At 33.7% G+C, this 17,970-nt stretch overlaps 1 protein-coding gene, 2 long non-coding RNA genes and 1 pseudogene across 3 annotated transcripts; 1 reads left to right on the plus strand and 3 right to left on the minus strand.

Annotated features, from left to right (window-relative positions):
• The first annotated feature begins 1,223 nt into the window (after nt 1–1,223).
• Nucleotides 1,224–5,561, plus strand: LOC145822215 (uncharacterized). Its single transcript, XM_082918823.1, has 3 exons — nt 1,224–3,316; nt 3,919–4,673; nt 5,511–5,561. Exons 1-3 carry the CDS (start codon nt 2,227–2,229, stop codon nt 5,559–5,561), a joined length of 1,896 nt encoding a protein of 631 aa, XP_082774949.1. The 5' UTR covers nt 1,224–2,226.
• A 491-nt stretch (nt 5,562–6,052) lies between these two features.
• LOC145821274 (uncharacterized) lies at nt 6,053–7,146 on the minus strand. The gene is made up of 3 exons (XR_014363299.1): nt 6,704–7,146; nt 6,449–6,588; nt 6,053–6,368 (listed from the first exon to the last, which is right to left on the minus strand). It is a non-coding gene; the product is annotated as an uncharacterized LOC145821274 (long non-coding RNA).
• A 333-nt stretch (nt 7,147–7,479) lies between these two features.
• LOC145821273 (uncharacterized) lies at nt 7,480–8,282 on the minus strand. Its single transcript, XR_014363298.1, has 3 exons — nt 8,146–8,282; nt 7,846–7,932; nt 7,480–7,746 (listed from the first exon to the last, which is right to left on the minus strand). It is a non-coding gene; the product is annotated as an uncharacterized LOC145821273 (long non-coding RNA).
• Nucleotides 8,283–16,450: 8,168 nt separating this feature from the next.
• LOC114281886 (inactive leucine-rich repeat receptor-like protein kinase CORYNE pseudogene) lies at nt 16,451–17,681 on the minus strand (annotated as a pseudogene).
• Between the last annotated feature and the right edge of the window lie 289 nt (nt 17,682–17,970).

Here is a 17,970-nt window from a genome sequence, read left to right on the forward strand (position 1 = left end):
TTCTAGATTGCGTCTGAATCCGTTCGAAGCCAAGTCCTTCGGATCTCTAGATTCGTGGATCCGAATCCCTTCGAGTCCGAGTGCCTCGGATCTCTAGGCTTGCTTAATACCCTTTCGAGTCCGGGTCTGAGTAAGTCTCTAGGTTCGTGGATTCGAAACCTTTCGAGGCTTAGAGCCATTTAGCCTGTTCGATGGTGATAAATTCGGGCCCACCAATCTTGGACTATTGGGCCTAATTTATTTAATGGGCTCAAATTAGCTCCTCTTACACAAGTTAATCGGATAAAATGTGAACGGTTCGGATTATCAAAATGGACCCCGAAAAGGGCCCAAATGGCTGCACAGCAGTGGCTGCTGTGCACCCCCGCACAGCAGCCACCCCAATTCCGTAACGCTACCAGTCTAGGATCGTACTTAAAACGCAAGTAAAATATACTTAGGTCATGGTTGACAATGGATTAAAATAGTTAAAAAAATCAATACAAAAAACAGTTCATTCTCTAATTTTGGACACATATTTTCATGAAAAATAAAAGCCAATCAAACACTGAATTAATATTGAGATTTAAAAAATACAATAAATTCTACAAATTTAGCCTAACTATATAATATCTCCAATCCTAAAAAAAAATTAAAAAAATTAAAAAAACATTGGAGTCAATTTTTTTAATCAAATTTTATGAAAACAAATTGGGATAAGAATGAAATTATATTTAAAAAATATAGTATCTCTAATTTAAAATTAATTTAGACACAGAAAAAATGGATAAAAGATTGAAAATACTCTTTACACGCAATTTTATTTTAATAAAATTAAAAAGAAAAAAACTAATGCAAATAGTATATAAATGCAAAAATAAGCAATATATATATATATATATATATATATATATATATATATATATATATATATATATAATATGTTAATAAAAAAATATTGATAAAAAAATGTAACTAAAAATTAACATTCCATTTTAAAACATGTAATGAGTAAATAAAAAAATAACATTACAAGTAAAGAGTAAAATTATGGGAAAATTGGCCTAAGGTCCCTCCTCTACTTGTGATATGAGGAGAGGTCCTTTATAATATGTTTTGATGGCTAAGGTCCCTCAAATTTATTTTAGGTTATAAAGTACCTAAATTACCCTTCCTTTATAACATAAATTTGTTTGAATATTATATTGTTGACTTAACTGATAGATTTTGGAAACCGAATTTGAAGTGGAGATTTTGTCAGAGTTTTCGTCGGAGATTTCAGTGGAGATTTTATGGTGGAGATTTCGTCGGAGATTTCAGTGGAGTTGACGAGAAAGATTGCTACGATCGTGTTGATTTCGTTGGAGATTTCGTCGGAGATTTCAGTGGTGTTATAGTGTGTTGATCGCGTAGATTTTCAGTGGAGTTGAATCAGGTTTGTTTTTGATGGAGATACCACATGCATTTTGATTTTTGTTTTGAATTTTTGTTTAGAGAGAGGCCAGCTTGATAGAGTTGATTTTTATTTTTGGAATTAATTTTTTATTATTTGTTTTTTAATCAATTTGAAAGAGTGTTGACAGTGTGTTGATCGCGTACGTTTTTGAGTTGAGTTGAATTAGGTTTGTTTTCGATTTAGATTCCAAATGGATTTTGATTTTTGTTTAGAGAGAGGCCAGCTTGACAGTATAGGTGATTTTGATGTTTAGAGTTCATTTTTGGTGCTCTGTTTTTTATCAACATGCTGATGAATGATAAGTTTTGTTCTATGTTTTTTCAAACCAGAGAAATTTCATTTTCTGCACTATTGTTTGTGTAGTCCAGAGGAAATTATAAGTGCATATGGACATATTATTAGAAGTTTGTAATGAAGATAGAATATGAGAAAGTGAATGTAAGTTCATAAATTTCTCTGGACTTGCATTTGTAGTTCAGAGAAAATTGTAAGTTTGTTACTCACTTTCAGTTTGTAGTTCAGAGAAAAGTATTTCTCTGGACTTGTATTTTATGTGATTTTTTTTTTCTATAATTGTGTTTAATAGTTAGCAGTAAATTTCTCTGTGATTCATTAAGTTTCTGTGATTTTGTTTTTTATCATCTTAAAGGTGAATATCAGTTTGTAGATGTCTTTGGAGTTTTATTTTAAGTTCAGAGAAAATTATAATTTTTAGAAATTTCTCTGGACATTTATGTTGTTCTTGTGAAGTGTTTCTGTGATTTTTTTTGTTGTTTTTTGTTTCAGTTTCAATGGACAGTGCAGTGTTGTTGCTGTGCAAATATGGGAATGATACTATTGTCATTAATGCTTCATGTGAATTGAATTTTGAGGAATTGGTTGGCATTTTGTGTAAAACATGGGAGAATTTGAAACCTGAGACTATGTGTATTTCATATTCTATTTTGGGCCATCCGAATTGTATGGTTCGAAATAATATTGATTTTCTGAATATGTTGAGGGTTGTTTGTGCACGCGGTGTTGATATAGTTGATGTTTCAGTTAGTAGATGTAGTACTTCTGATGAAGAGGATGAAGTGGGGTCTAATTGGGTAGATGTTGTGGATGGTGAGTGTGATAGGTTGGTGGATGTTGAAAGGAATTCACTCTCTAAGTTTTGTTCTCACCAAGAAAAGGTGTTATTGTCGGCTAGTTGGCGGAATAATATTACGAGTGTTGGACAAAAGTTTGAGGGTGGTGTGGTTGAGTTCCGTACTTTTTTATGCAAGTATGCTATTGAGGTTGGTTTTCCGTTTACGTATGTTAAAAATGACAAGCTGAGGGTTACGGCAGAATGTGCATATAAGGAATCAAGGGGATGTATGTGGCGTGTACATGCTTCTGTTGAAAAAACAAATGGGTTCTTCTACATAAGGACTTTGAACAATGAACATACGTGTGGTGTGGCGGTTCGTACGAGTAAACATTCGAGGATGACTTCCAGCTTGGTTTCTGGGCTGATACTTGAAGAGGTAAGTGCAAAACCTTTAACTCATCCAGTGGATGTTGTGAAAGAAATGAAAGACAAGTATGGGGTCTCAATTAGTTATAACTGTGGTTGGTTGAGTGTTGAAAAAGCAAAATGTAGTACATATGGGGATTCTTGTTTGTCATTTGATCAATTACGGTGGTATTTTGATGAGGCATTGAAGAACAATCCAGGGAGTCGTTTTGAGTTAGATTTTGAAGATAACAAGCGTTTCAAAAGAGTGTTTGTGGCTTTTCATGCATGCATTGCTGGTTTCAAATATTGTCCGTCATTGCTTTTTCTTGATGGAACATTTTTGAAAGGACGATACAAAGGAGTTATGCTTGCTGCAACGGGGAAAGATGGGAATGAAGGTAATTGTAAATATATCTATTTTTATCTAAGTATGTGAATTTTCTATACATGTAGGAATTGAGTGAATGTGAATTTTCTCTGGTTTTGGCCACTGTGTGGATTTTCTATTGTTGTGGCCACTGTGAGAATTTTCAATGGATTTTGGTCAGTGTATGAATTTTCTCTGGATGTTGTCATTGTGTGAATTGTATCTGTAGGTAGTCACTAAGTGAATTTTCTCTGTATTTTATGATTGTGTGAATTTTCTCTGTAGCTGGTCACTAAGTCAATTTTCTCTGGATGTTGCCAATGTGTGAATTTTCTCTGGATGTTGGCAGTGTCAAACTTCTCTGGTTGTTTATTATTCTATTTTTCTCTGCATGTGTGTATCTAATATGCTTGTTCCTATTTGTTTTGTAGGTGGTCACTAAGTGAATTTTCTCTGTATATTATGATTGTGTGAATTTTCTCTGTAGCTGGTCACTTATTCAATTTTCTCTGGATGTTGCCAATGTGTGAATTTTCTCTGGATGTTGGCAGTGTCAAACTTCTCTGGTTGTTTATTGTTCTATTTTTCTCTGCATGTGTGTATCTAATATGCTTGTTCCTATTTGTTTTGTAGGTTTTTTTCCTGTAGCTTTTGCTGTTGTTGATGCTGAGAATAAAGACAATTGGTGTTGGTTTCTTGAACATTTATATGGAGTATTAGGATCAGAAAGGGTGATAAGTTTCATATCAGATCGACATTGTGGAATTGTGGAGGGAATTGCTAGGTTTTTCCCTAACTGCTTTCATGGATTTTGTCTGGAACATCTAAAGAGAAATTTGAGGGATACGTTGTCATGTGGAAACACAAATTTGGTTAGGGAGACGATTGTGTCCAAGTTTTCAGAATGTGCATATGCTCCAACAAAGGCATCATTTCATTTCAAGTTAAATGAGTTAAAAAGTGAGGGAGGAGACATTGTGAGTGTTTTCTTGAGAAGTTTACCATATGAAAATTGGAGTGATGCATATTTTGCAGGGAAACGTTATGGTGAGATGTATTCAAATGTTGCTGAGTCATTCAATTCATGGATACGAGAAGCTCGGCACTTGCCAATAACAAATTTGGTGGACATGATACGGTTGCAAATCATGAATATGAGGTCTGATAGGAGGCTGCTCTCTAGTAAACGGAATAAAATTTTGTGTCCTCGTATGGATAGTGTGTTGGAGAAGTCTTTTTTGGACGGGAGGACATGGAATGTGAGTTTATCATCTGATAATGTCTTTGAAGTGCATTGTTTTCCTTCGGTTATGGTTGATCTTGGGTTGAAAACTTGTTCATGTCGAAAATGGGAAATAAATGGGTATCCATGTCAACATGCTGTTGCTGCAATTTTTAGGAGTGGAAAGAATTTGAATTCATTTGTTGAACCATTTTTTCATGCTGATATGTATCGTCAAGCATACTCGTTTTCAATTGGCCCAGTTCCAACTGTTGAAAAACCTGTGTGTAGCATTGAAGATGCTATGATTTTACCTCTATTGCGAAAGAGACCTGCTGGGAGGCCGAAGAAGAACAGAATTGCTTCTGCTGGAGAGTTTAAAAGGGTGATTAAGTGTAGTCGTTGTGAGAGTATTGGTCACCATAATAAGAGGACATGCAAGGAACCTTTGTTAAATAGTTGAGGATTATACATTTTATTGATGGAATAATACATTTGATGATTACTTTGTGTATTTTGTTTTGTGAAATGTATTTTTTAGACAGTGTATATAATAATATCAATCAAATTCATCCAGAGAAATTTTTCAATATCAGTTAAAGTGTGTTTGTTGATATATACTATAGGCAGTGGGTTTTAATACATGTCAAATTCATCCAGAGAAATTTTCCTATGGCAGAGAAAATTCTGTGTGTTGTATTTTGAAGCTTCATATTCATCCACATAAATTTGACAATGGCAGACTAAAGTACTGTGTGGATTGTGTTTTTTGAATTTGATAATTGTTTTGTACTAACACAGTGCATTAGAGATTGAATGATCATATAGGCACATTCTTTGGCGAGATATGAGTTAAATTTATCTGTAATTTTCTAGTAGCTTCATATCAGTCATTTCAAGAAATGTGCACAGCAGACAGAGCATACAAAAAATTATTGTACAACCAAGAAACAAAGTCAAGCCCTTTTGGAATTTCTCTGAGTTGAGAATTTCTCTGGACCAGGGAAGAATTTCTCTGGACTCACTTCAACTCAGAAATTTGTGTCAAAGCTAGAGAAATTTTCCTCACCAACTCGGAGAAATCCCTCATCTCCAAATCACTCAACCCAGAGAAATTCATAACTCAGAAATTCTATTTTCTCTCAAATTCATCCAGAGAAATTTTTCACCATCAGAGAAAACTATCTGGGCATTGTGTTCTGAAATTTGAAGTTCATGCAATGAAATTTTCCAGTGGCAGATAAAATTACTGTGTGCTTTGTGTTTTGTTGAGTTTGATGATTGTTTTGTACCAACACAAAGTATTACAGATTACATGATCATATAAGCATCCCCTTGGGACGATACAAGTTAAATTTTTCTGTAAATTTCTGGTAGTTTATACCAGAGAAATTTCTGCAGACAATTTTCTCTGGCAGACAATTTTCTCTGTGAATGACAATAAAAATATATATATATATATATATATATATATTTAACCATTGATAGGTATGAAATTTACATTAGTCGAAATAAAAAAAAAATGAAATTTAAATTATTCAAGAAAGGATATATACATATATGTCAAGGATCATCATTCATTCAATGTATCAACAAGAAAGGATATATACATATATGTGAGACAATTTTCTCTGTGTGGATATGTACATTGTCTTCCTTTCACTAGTTTCACTATTACATTTGTGGTTCTTCTGGGGGTATTTCAATTGGTTCAGTCCATGACCGGCCAACTTCGGTCACAAATCTCTCTATGAGTTCTGCCCTCATCAACCTTATCTCTTGTGTGGACAATTTGGAGCTGATAGGTTCATGCTTGCTATATTGTTTCATTATATAGCAGACAAAGAGGCCACAATCCAGACTGCATACAAATTATAGGTATGGTTAGTTTTAAGAAACATGCAATTCAAATTATCTTATTTATAGATGTATGAAACTTACGAATCGCTTTCTTGTTGTGGAGCATTGTTGACATACTCAAAGTCATAACTTGTGTTTTGTGAGTTTATTAATTTGAAAGAGGGTTGTGATTGAGCGTCTCTTTCAAGGCAAGCTTTCAAAAAATTCTCCACGTAATCTTGCTGCAAAAAAATAATTTTTATATAACAGAGAAATTTACGGACAAGTCAATGGGATTCTATGAAAATTATCATCACATAAAGATGATGATGGATCAAAGAAATTTACACTCGTTACCAATTGTTTTGCATCTTTGACATATTTGTCTTCTGCATCATCCCTCATTGGCCTCAGTGAGTTGTAGAACCTCCATAAATTGTCTTGTTTGTCCAGGACAAGCAAGGTCCAGTGATTTCCATGTGTGGACTTCTCATTACCTCCAGTATTTATTGGGAAATGGAGGAACCTATAGTTCCTCCATGCTGTTTCAATATGCTTGTCAAATAAGGACACTCGAAAAGTTTGATTTTCTGTCATCTTGATGAAATTCTGTGCTCAGAGAAAATCAAAAAATGGTTTTGTTATGACTAGTGACACAACTGACTTCAAGAAGTATATTAAGAAGAGAAAGTAGAAAGTAAATTCCAGAGAAAATCAAATAAAATAGTAGTAACATACTAAGCACATGGATGTGAAAAAAAATGAGGTTGGTTGTTGTTTCTCTCTCATTTGGTCAGCCAAAAGGATCTCTCCATAGCCATCAATGACCTGAAAAATATGATTTATAATTGTAATATTGTTTTATAAAGGCTGATGGAACATTGCAGAGAAATGTTGATGAAAGGGAAAGACTTACATTGTTGGCAATTTCTTTTTGCTTTATTAGGTTTCCAATGTCTTCAAAGGTAATGATATTCAACTCACTTGTCCAAATTAAAGCTCTACAAGATGACAAAGAAGGGATTGAATTGTTGTTAATGCAACATAAGTTTGTAATTTGTTGTTTGTTATGTTCTATTTTGTTTGTTGTACTTACTCAAGGCCAGACACATTTGATATGTGCTGCAAGATGTCTTTTATATGGTCTTTTATCAATCTTGAAATGGGAAGAGTTTGTGGAAAGACCCAAGATTTTCTGATGTTTATAGGTTGAGGCAAGACGTATGCATCAGTATCAAGCACTTCTTTGTCCTTCGTGCTTTGCTCAACTTGTTTTGCAGCTTGTTTTGAAGCTCTAGTCACTTTCGCAACTTTCGGATATTGGAATTTTGGATCATGCTCCTTTTCCTTCCTTTCTTTTGCCTTTAAATTTTTTATCATTGAGGTCGGATCTTTTTTGACTGTAGACAGTGAAAATATTAGGAAAAGTGAAATTTCTCTGAAGCAACAGATGATATTTCAATATGTAAATTTATTTTAATTCAATATTTTGCAGTTACCATAGAGTTTCTTCTTTTGTTTCGGTTGTTGTTTGTGTGGCATTTGCTCTTGTTGGGTTGTTGGTTGTTGTTCCACTTGCATTCCAACTATACACAGTGAAAATCAAACAAGCCCCAAAAATGGAATAAGAAAATATACAGAGAAATGAAATGAGCAGTAGAAATATAACTAATGTGTTCAGAGAGATATAACTTCCAGAGAAAATTACCAATGACAGAGAAAATTATAATAAATAGAAATTTCTCTGAGTTATGATGGCACAAGGACATAACTTTTTGTGGCTCAAGATTTTCACTGACCTTGTGGTTGAAGTTGTGTTGGTGTTCGGTATGGTTGTGTTGCTAGTTGGACGGATAGTTCTTGAACTTGTTCATGCAATTTAGCATTTTCAGTTTCAAGCTCCGAATTTGAACACCTCAACTGTTGAATTGTTTTTGTATCGTCTGTTTTTTCAACCTCCAACATCCTTAGTTTCATTCGGATTGTGCTTTCTTTTTCTTGAAGTTCTGAGTTATGTGATGTCGAGATTCTTATTGAAATATCCTTTTCAGCAAGTAATTCAATCTAATTTCTGTCTTCTTCTTTTTTAGATTGAGACAGTGCCTTCAGTCTTTGACGTAGATCAGCAATATGGGCATCCTTTGATTCCTCAAATTCTTCAGGCTGATGCATTGTTGAGCCACAAATGCCATCATGTTGTTGGTCCATCGGCTCATTATTTTCTTCTTCATCACTTTCATCCTTGTTCTCTTCTTCTTGTTCATCTTCATCTTCATCTTCTTGTTCACTGTCTTCTTCTTTCTATTCATTTTGTTCTTTGTCTTCTGGTTCTATTTCTTCACTTTCTTTGTTGGTTTCTTCTTCTGTGCTGCTTGCTTGATGTTCTTGTCCATTGCTGGCTTCGTATTCTTCTGCGTTGCCTTCTGCTTGTTCATTCCCTCCATCTTCAGATGGATTTTGTAATGTCTCCTTGAATATGACAATTGCCTTTTTTAATTCTTTCTTCGTCTTTTTGCCAAGACAGAACTCCTCAGATGGGTTTTTGACTAGCTGCTTGTTATCAATCTGTAACAGGAGACTGTTTTATTAGAGAAAGGTTACAAAATTCACTGAGAGAAAAAATTCAAATAAGGAAAATAAAATTCATCTAAATGATACTAATGGGAAACAAACTTCAGAGAAAATTGTATTGGGCCAGAGAAAATTAGAGACATGGAGTTAATTTTATGGGGCAGAGAAAATTATGAAACAAGCAACATAATTTAGATATCAGAGAAAATCAATCAAGGCATAGAAGTTAATGTTTTACTATATTTGTGTTAGAGAAATTTGAATTCCAGTAAAAATTCATTAGAAGGGTAGAAATAAACAATGTTTATCAAAGATGCAAGGCACACAAGTTATGGGCAGAGAAAATTACACACAAGGAGATAAAATTTGATGGGCCAGAGAAAATTATGTAACAAACAACATAATTCAGATATTAGAGAAAATCAATCAGAGCATATAAGTTAATGTGTTACAATTGTGGCCAGAGAAATTTGGATGGCAGAGAAAATTGATTACAATGGCAGAAATAGACCAGTGGTAAGCAAAGAAGAAAACATAAATTGATATTTCAGAGAAAATTAATCTTAATCAATCAATGCACAAGGAGGGAAACAAAGCAGTGGTCAGAGAAATTTTGGAATTTCACTGAGATTTCAGTAGCAATAGGAATCTAACCTGTCGAGGTGCAAGAGAGTGGACTGGTGTCTTCTGGAGCTGTTTCGTCAAGGTTTGAAGGTTCCACTTGGCACATCTTGGGAAGTCTGTTGTGTTACTGTCTTCCGAGTCAATGATAGTTGCATGTTTACATAGCCAATACTGTGATGAAAATGAAAGTAAATAAAATTTTGTAAACGCACAAATTTCTAAGTATGATAACTGTAAATTTGAATGAATATTATACTTACCAGCAATGCAATGACACACCCTGTAACTTTTTCTGGAGTTCTGTGCAATGCCATGATAGAATCAATCAATGTTGATGTGATTGCTTCCGGCCAATCATACTGTTTCATTGATTCAAGAGGTTCCACATACTTTATAAAAACCCAACCTATTGAATTCCCACTTGTTGCAAAAAATAGGGTGAGACACAAGTACAATGTAACAATGATTGCTACATCTTTGAAGTCAGTTGGTTGCTTGCCTTTTATTGCTTTGATCAAGGCATTTTTAAGAACAGGACCAGTGAGCCTTGTGTCCTTTTGGAATCTTCTCCTGAGGAATGCAGATTTTGGCTTTTTAGAGTATCTTAATGACATGGCTCCTTTACCTCCTTCCAAACCAAAAATCAAGGTCATGTCATTTGTTGTAAAGGTCAGGTTCTTCTTCCCAACTGTGAATGCTTTTGTTTTTTCATTGTAACATTGGATTATGGCAACTATATCATCATCGGATTTCCTAGATTTCTTTGGATCCATCCTTCCAGTGGTTAGAGCTTGGATCAAATACCAGAATGGGGTCTTTTGAAGCTCTAGAAGATGTTTTGAACTGAATTTAAGTGTTTGAAAGAAGGAGATGACAGATGAGAGGTTGGATCGGAATTGAATGCTGTAGTGAGCTCTCTTTCTGTGGAGTTTAACAGGTTTTTTTCCCCCTTGAGCTTGAGTCTTTTGAAGTTGGGGTACTCATCTGGATGCTAGTTGCTTCATCAGCTTGGACTTGTGTGTTTTGGGAAGGAGTTTGTGGTGTTTTAGTGCTGGTTTTTGATCTTAGATGATAAGAGGACTGAGAGAGTTGTTCTTTCTTGCTTGGTGTTTCTAGTGTTTTGCTGCTGGTTTTTGATCCTAGTCCATAAGAAGACTGAGAGAGTTTCTGTTTTTTGCTTGGTGTTTCCGGTGTTTCGCTGCTTTTACGTTTTGCCATTTCTAGACAATGATTAAAGCATAGAGATGTCAACATTAAATCCCAGAGAAAAATGGACATGTCAGAGAAAATTACAGATAATGGAGAAAATTGGAGATGCCAGAGAAAATTATAGATAAGGGAAAATTACAGAAAATTTGACATGCCAGAGAAAATTGGACATTAAAAATTAAATGTCAGAGAAAATCAACACAGCATCATAAACATGGGAGAGAAATTTTCAATAATTGTTTAAATTACAGATAGAAGTAAACATACCAGAGAAAATGAGTGATAGAAAAAAGTAAACATGGCAAGTGAAAGAAAATTTCCATTCCACAATTAGTAAAGATAAAATAAACAAAGTAATGTAAACATGCCACTGAGAAGTACACCATATTGAAATCGAGAATTGAACAAAATAAACATACCAGAGAAAAATGCACATTCTGGAGAAAATTACACATTCTTGAGGAAATTTCCATTCCAGAGAAAATTTCAATTCATAATATTAAAATGCAAGAGAAATTTACATACAGAACCAGAGAAAATTAACCATGATAGAGACACTCAAGGGAGGAAAGTGGTGCGATGTGGTCAGAGAAAATTATAAATACCAGAGAAACTTAGATAGGGGCAAGAGTGTAATAGACATTGCAGAGAAAGATACATATTCCAGAGAAATTTACAAAGCAGAGAAATTCAGAGACAAAATGACAGAAACATGTTCAAGAATAAGATCAAAATTCAGAGAAATAACTTTTTCTCAAAGTACATATGGTAGAGAAAATTCAAAGAAGAAACATTCATTCCAGTCCATAATATTAAAATTCCAGAGAAAATTAAAAATGACAAAGACACAAGGGAGGAAAGTGATGTGATGTGGTCAGAGAAAATTATAAATACCAGAGAAACTTAAGACAGAGGCAAGAAAGCAATAGACATTCTAGATTAAGAAAGACATTGCAATTAAAAATACATATTACAGAGAAATTTACGGAGCAGGAAAATTTATAGGCAAAATTACAGAAACATGTTCAAGAATAAGATAAAAACACAAAAAATTGTTGTGAAAATAAACATGCCAGAGAAAATTGAAAGAAGAAACGTACATTAATAAAAAATCAGAGAAATTCAAATGCTTGAGAAATTTACAGATAAAATCACACAAACATGTTGAAGAATAAGTTCAAAATACACAGAAATAAATTTTTTCAAATTCAGGTAGCTTTTTATTACGAAATTGAAACCCTAATTTATGAAAGGTTATTATAAAATGCTATTAACTGTGTTTCCAGAGAAAACCTAGTTGTATTGTAGAAAAACTCACCAGAGTTAGGATGAAACTTGAATGACGAGCTGATATGGCCCGCGATGAAGATGCGACGTGACGGAGATGGACTGAGATGATGATGAGCAGTGAAAACGAAGCTTTAACCTAGGTCAGAGAAATTTGTGAGGAAGGAATGAGAATGATTTTTGGAGAAGATAACGAAGCTCTAATGTCGATGGTGCAGATAATGTTGAAACCCTAATTCTGCTGTTCTCCTGTTCGTGAAGATGCTGGATGTTTGGAATGTAACTGAGACGTCGGAATGAGTTTGTTTCTGTGTTGATTTTGGCGAGGGTATTTTGGTCCACAAAATAATTAAAAACGCGCGCCAAGTTGTTTCAGGGACGTGATGCATCACTATCTTTTTGTGTGTCCTTTATCCTCTAAATTGTTATTATTAGGGACCTTAAAAAAAATTCCCCTAAAATTATTGAGTTTTCTCACTATCATATTTAAATGAGTAAACAAACAAAACATGTGATATAAAAATGAATTAAAAAAATTATTGCATTTCTTACAAAGTTTTTTTTACAATTTGTCTCCAAATCCGTATGAGACTTGATATATTACAAGGGAGTAGCTTCCCTCCAGTTCTAGATCGGACTAGAGGGTGTTGTTGGATTCGTGAGGGTCCATCACAGATCTCGTTTTGATAATCTAAACCGTTCAATGTGTAGAACTCATCAAGTATTATATGCATGTAAAAAATTACATTGATCGGATATCAATAGCTATGAGATAAGATTAGTTTTGTATTAAAAAAAATGGACGGTAAACAAATTAACAGTTGACAGAAAATTGATCCAATGAGATAACTATCGATATTCGATCAATGTGATTTTTTACAGGTTGGAGGGAAGCTGCTCCTATATTACAAATGCTTAACGCTCGTTTGAGAATTGATTATTTTAATTAATTAATTTTTTTTTTAAAACAATATGTAGAGAAGTAAAGAGAGTATTGCGGCAACTTTTACTTCTATTTTGTTGACTTATCAAATAAAAATCAATTAAAATAATTAAAAAATCAAAAAATCACTATTAAAAAATCAATTGCTTTTTTATATATTTTTTTGGTAAAAAATTAAAAAGTCAATTAAAAAGACAATAATACAAACAACAATGATTTAGACCCCCACAAAGTATCACCCCCACAACTCCCACTTATTTGTGATTGGTCTAAATAAAAAAAAAAGAAAAGAAAAAATAATACAAACACATCATTAATCTATATCAGTGGTAGGGGTCTGCCAAAAGGGTTCCAAACATTATTGTAATACAAAACAGTCGAGCATCACCTCAGTCCTACCCCCACCAGGACCGCCAAATTTCTCCGAATAGTCAACCAAACCATCGCTGCTTCGGCTTTGAAATAAAATAGAATCCACGACCAGTCCATGTTGAACAACAATCTGGCTTATGCGACCTTGTGGCTTGTAAGCCCAAGATTCTCCACCTCCACCTCCCTATGGCCCAATTGATATGCAATCTTCTAAACTGCTAATCTTCCCCTGCATGCATGCACATTCCTCACCAATTTTTACAACTATCATCTTTCAAATTATTATTGTCATTTTTATTTTAAAAAAATAAATTTGAGTTATTATTTTAAAAGTAACAAAATTAGATTTATGGCCCAATTTCAAAATATTCACCTTGTTTGGTTATCTTTATTTTCCTGAAAATTATTATTTTTTTAGTGATTTTTAAAAATATTTTATGTAATTTTTTTACTTTTTAATACATTTAATTTATATACGTTTAAAAAGTATATAATATTTGTGATTTTTTTTTATACAAAATTCACTGAATACAAAACATGCAAAAAAATCAATACATTTTAATATTTTTATGTATTTATTGATTGGTACATCTAAAAACGTAACAAAATTTTACTTAGAATATTTAAAAAAAAATTAATTTTTAAAAAATCAATGAAAACCAAACGAGGTGATTATGTTCTCTCTCTTTTCATTTCTTTTCTTTTCTTTTTTGGATGTAAATAGGATAAAAAAGAGGAGAAATGTAACAATTTATCTCTTATATTGTTTGGTTAAATCACTTGAGAAAAAAAAATTTGATTTTTTAAAATCTCTTCTATATTTAAATGGATAATTTTAATATTATTATGAGAAAAAAAAATGCAATTTTCCCCCAAAATCACCCAATCTAAACAGACTGGAAACATACATGATCTCACACTTGATAACAACTTACAACAGAGAATAGGGAGAGAGAAGTTACCATGACAATTCTTGGATTCTCTTCGGAGAAATTCAGATAGGAGATTTGGAAATCAGTTGGTTACTGGTAAGGATGTAGTCCAAGTTATGTTTGTCAATCCATATATATTAGGAAAATTCTATTTCCACACATCATATTCCCTCAATCCACACACTTAATGAATTATTTTTATATTACATTTTTATCCTAAAATAAAAATACCAAAATACCCATATATTAAATCATGCGCGCGTCTCTCTCTCTCTCTCTCAAATCCCCTCTCTTTCTTCCTAGATCTAATTCACTCTCTCTCTCCCTCTCTCTCTCCATCAGAGGAGGTGAGGGCTTTGATCACCGCCGGCCGCCGTTCTCATGGCTCCCGTCAGCCGTCGCTCCTCTTCGACTTTTCCTTCTTCGATCTCCGCCATCGCACTCACTGTTAGCCATCGCTCCTCTACAACTAGCAAACCCCCCTCTCTCTCTCTAGCTTTTCTCTCTCTGGGACTCATCTTCATCATCCTCTATCACTGCGGGGCCCCAACCCTTGATCTTCCTCGCTCACCGTCGCTACCACCAGTGCGGGATAGGAATTGTGGCAGTTGGGGACGATCAGAGTGGGTGTCTTTTAAAGATAAGGGGCACAAGGAGAGGAGGGGGGTATTGAGACGAGGAGGAGAGAAGAGTGGCTGTTGGCTACCGGCGGACGGCAGTGGACAGTGGCCAAGGGTTATGGTTAGGGTTTGTTGGAGAAGATGAGGGTAATATGGTATTATATGAAAATTAGGGGTGTGTATTGAGATAAAATCAACATATTTAATTTGTGTGTGGTGTATACTGAGTAAATGATGTGTACTAAGAGGATTGTGATGTGTAAATAGAATTACCCTATATATTAATAAAGAGGCAAGGCACTCTAAAATTACCATTTTATCCTTCCTTTTTTTTTTCCCCTTTTCTTTTTAAAGTTTAGCTCTTATGTTATGTGTTACCATTATCTAGTGTTATTTTGATGGAAAATTCTGTAGTATACATCTTTTTAAAGGTGTGTATCATATGAAATTTTGTATTTTTTAGGTGTTAATACTTTAGTGAGAAGTATTGGTGATTTATTATACTATGTTGGTGATTTATTAAATTCTACACTTAAACATAATTTTCAAATGGCCTTATTTGAAAATAAGTTATTTTAATAATTTTTTGACTTTTTACCTAAAGATGCGCAGAAAAATAAAGAGAGTGGTGTGACAACTTATAGTGATTTTTTGACTAAAACATGTAGTTGCCAAATGAAACCAAGTCCTACTCATAATTTAGATAAATTATATTTGGACCCCAAAAAATCAAAGAGTGTTTTGTACACCTTGAACAAAGATTATTGAAGAAACTTTGATAGATTATTAATGAAGTTTTGGTGAATAGTGGAAAAAGCTTGGATGATTCTTGAGGAAGATTTGACAAGAAACCTTGATAGATTACTGTGACATTAGATATAATGAGATAATTGATAAGATTGTAAGAATAAAGTTATACCATGAAATTAGATGAAATGACAAATTATGAGCTAAAATACGATAAAAAAATTGATAGGATTGTAAGGATAAAATTATATTGTGAGATTAAATATATGATGAGATCATATATATGGTTATGAAGGATAATAAATAATTGAATAGAATAAGTGAGCTATTATATTTGATTAGGATGAAATAAAAAAAATATATATATATATATATATATATATATATATATAAAATTATTTTTTAGTGTTGGATAAAAACATTTATATGGACACTACATATGGTATTTCTATCCATATTAATAAACAGACAAGGCATCATCTGTCCCTCTAAAATGACCATTTTATCTTCTCTTTTTTTTTTTTTTTTTGTTTTTGTTTTTGTTGTTGTTATTTACTTTTTTTTTTTAATTATTATTTTTAGTTTAGCCCTCGTTGACACTGCATTTTGTCCAGTTTAGGATGTGATCACATAATTTTATTAAAAATATTGACAAAATAAAATTTTAAATTCACTAATATGTACATAATATTAAAATGCATTTGTAGTATAAATCTTATTCTATTTTGAGGTTATTAGGGCATTTCCAACGGTGTACCAAATATGTCATCAAATCTGAGTAAAAAATTGATGAATTCTTCTATTTGATCTCAGTCACTCTGACGGTGAATTTGTAGCTGTCAACAAAACACAAGTTGTCAGGAAGGACAATCAGCGGGTCATTCGGCCAAGCAATCAGCAAGAGTAAATGAAAAAAACGTGTTTCCCTCCCTTGCTCTGACAGTCCAAACCATTGCTCTGGAGTGTCTTACTTCATTACCTGCAGTTTTGAAAACACTCTGGAGCACTGTATCCCGATGCCACTTTATTCAATTCCAAGTTAGGCATTAGCTTATCCAACCCACAATCTGTCAACCTTGGCTCAAACTCTGCATCTAAAATCACATTGCTTGGCTTCAAATTGTAGTGAACAACTCTAGGTGTACATCCAAAATGCAGATAGTGAAGCCCCTTAACTATCCCAACCGCAATCCAAACCTCGCTTCCCAATTAAGCTCTGGTTTTCCCTCACTCTGTTCATGGTATTTTCAAGGCTACTATTTGGAATATAGTCATAAACCAATGAAAACCTGTCGGGTATGCGAACGAAAGCTAGCAATGAATTCCGTATCCTGCTGCATTCGTTTCTTGACTAACTTTCTTGATCCATTTTCGAAGGGTTCAAGCCTCTTGACAGCTATTGTGAGCCAAGAACAGTCTTGAAGTAATTCCCATTGGGGCTTGAACCCAGTAACTGGTTTGATTTGCAAGAGCTGATTGCAGGGCTTTGGGAGCTATGTTCGGGGAAAATATTACTGGGCCTTTATGTTGTGTTTGGTTGAGGGATTTGAGGAGGGATTTGGAAAGGGAAATGGAAAAGGTAGGTGAAATATGAATAAAACATGCCTAAATTTCACATAGTTTCACACACCTTTTCTCTTTTCCTTTCCAAATCTCTCTCCAAATCCTCCAACCAAACATACCATTAAGGATTGGGGTTTTGGCGATGAACCGAATAAAGAAACCAATTAACCAAGCAAAAAGAAGAGAGAGAATCAATCATGTTATGATTCCAGAGAAAATGCTCAGAATGATTCTTTGAAGACTGTTCCGGAGCTCCGATGAACGAGACGATGGCGGAGACGGTGTGGATAAATGATTGATAGACCTCTTTTTGCACTGAACATAGGGATTGCATAAGCAGAGAATTACCAATATAATTATGACTTCCATTGTTATGTAGTTTGTCTTCTCCATGAAAAGCACAGACCTTAAGAAAAGTTGTTGGGGCTTGTGAGTCATAGTAAGAAAAGCCCAAGACTCCTCTTTTTTTTTTTTTTTTTTTTTCAAGGAAAATATAGCAAGTACACTTGACATTTAAATTGAAGAGAGTCTATTACTCATCTCATGACTTGAACAAGCTTTACCCAACTGCAAAATTTGAGAAAAATCGACCAAAAAAATAAATAAATAAAGAAAAACTACCACAAAAATAAATAAACAAAGAAAAACCACCAAAAGCTTTAATTCCTAAAGCACTACATTCGCATTTAAAATTTCAAAAAACTCCACAAAGAAAAAGGTGTTAGTGTTGTTCAACAATTTTTTTTTTTTTAAAAA

Source organism: Camellia sinensis, chromosome 3 (genome assembly GCF_055761805.1).
Source record: "Camellia sinensis isolate YWXY chromosome 3, ASM5576180v1, whole genome shotgun sequence".
Lineage (NCBI taxonomy): Eukaryota > Viridiplantae > Streptophyta > Magnoliopsida > Ericales > Theaceae > Camellia > Camellia sinensis.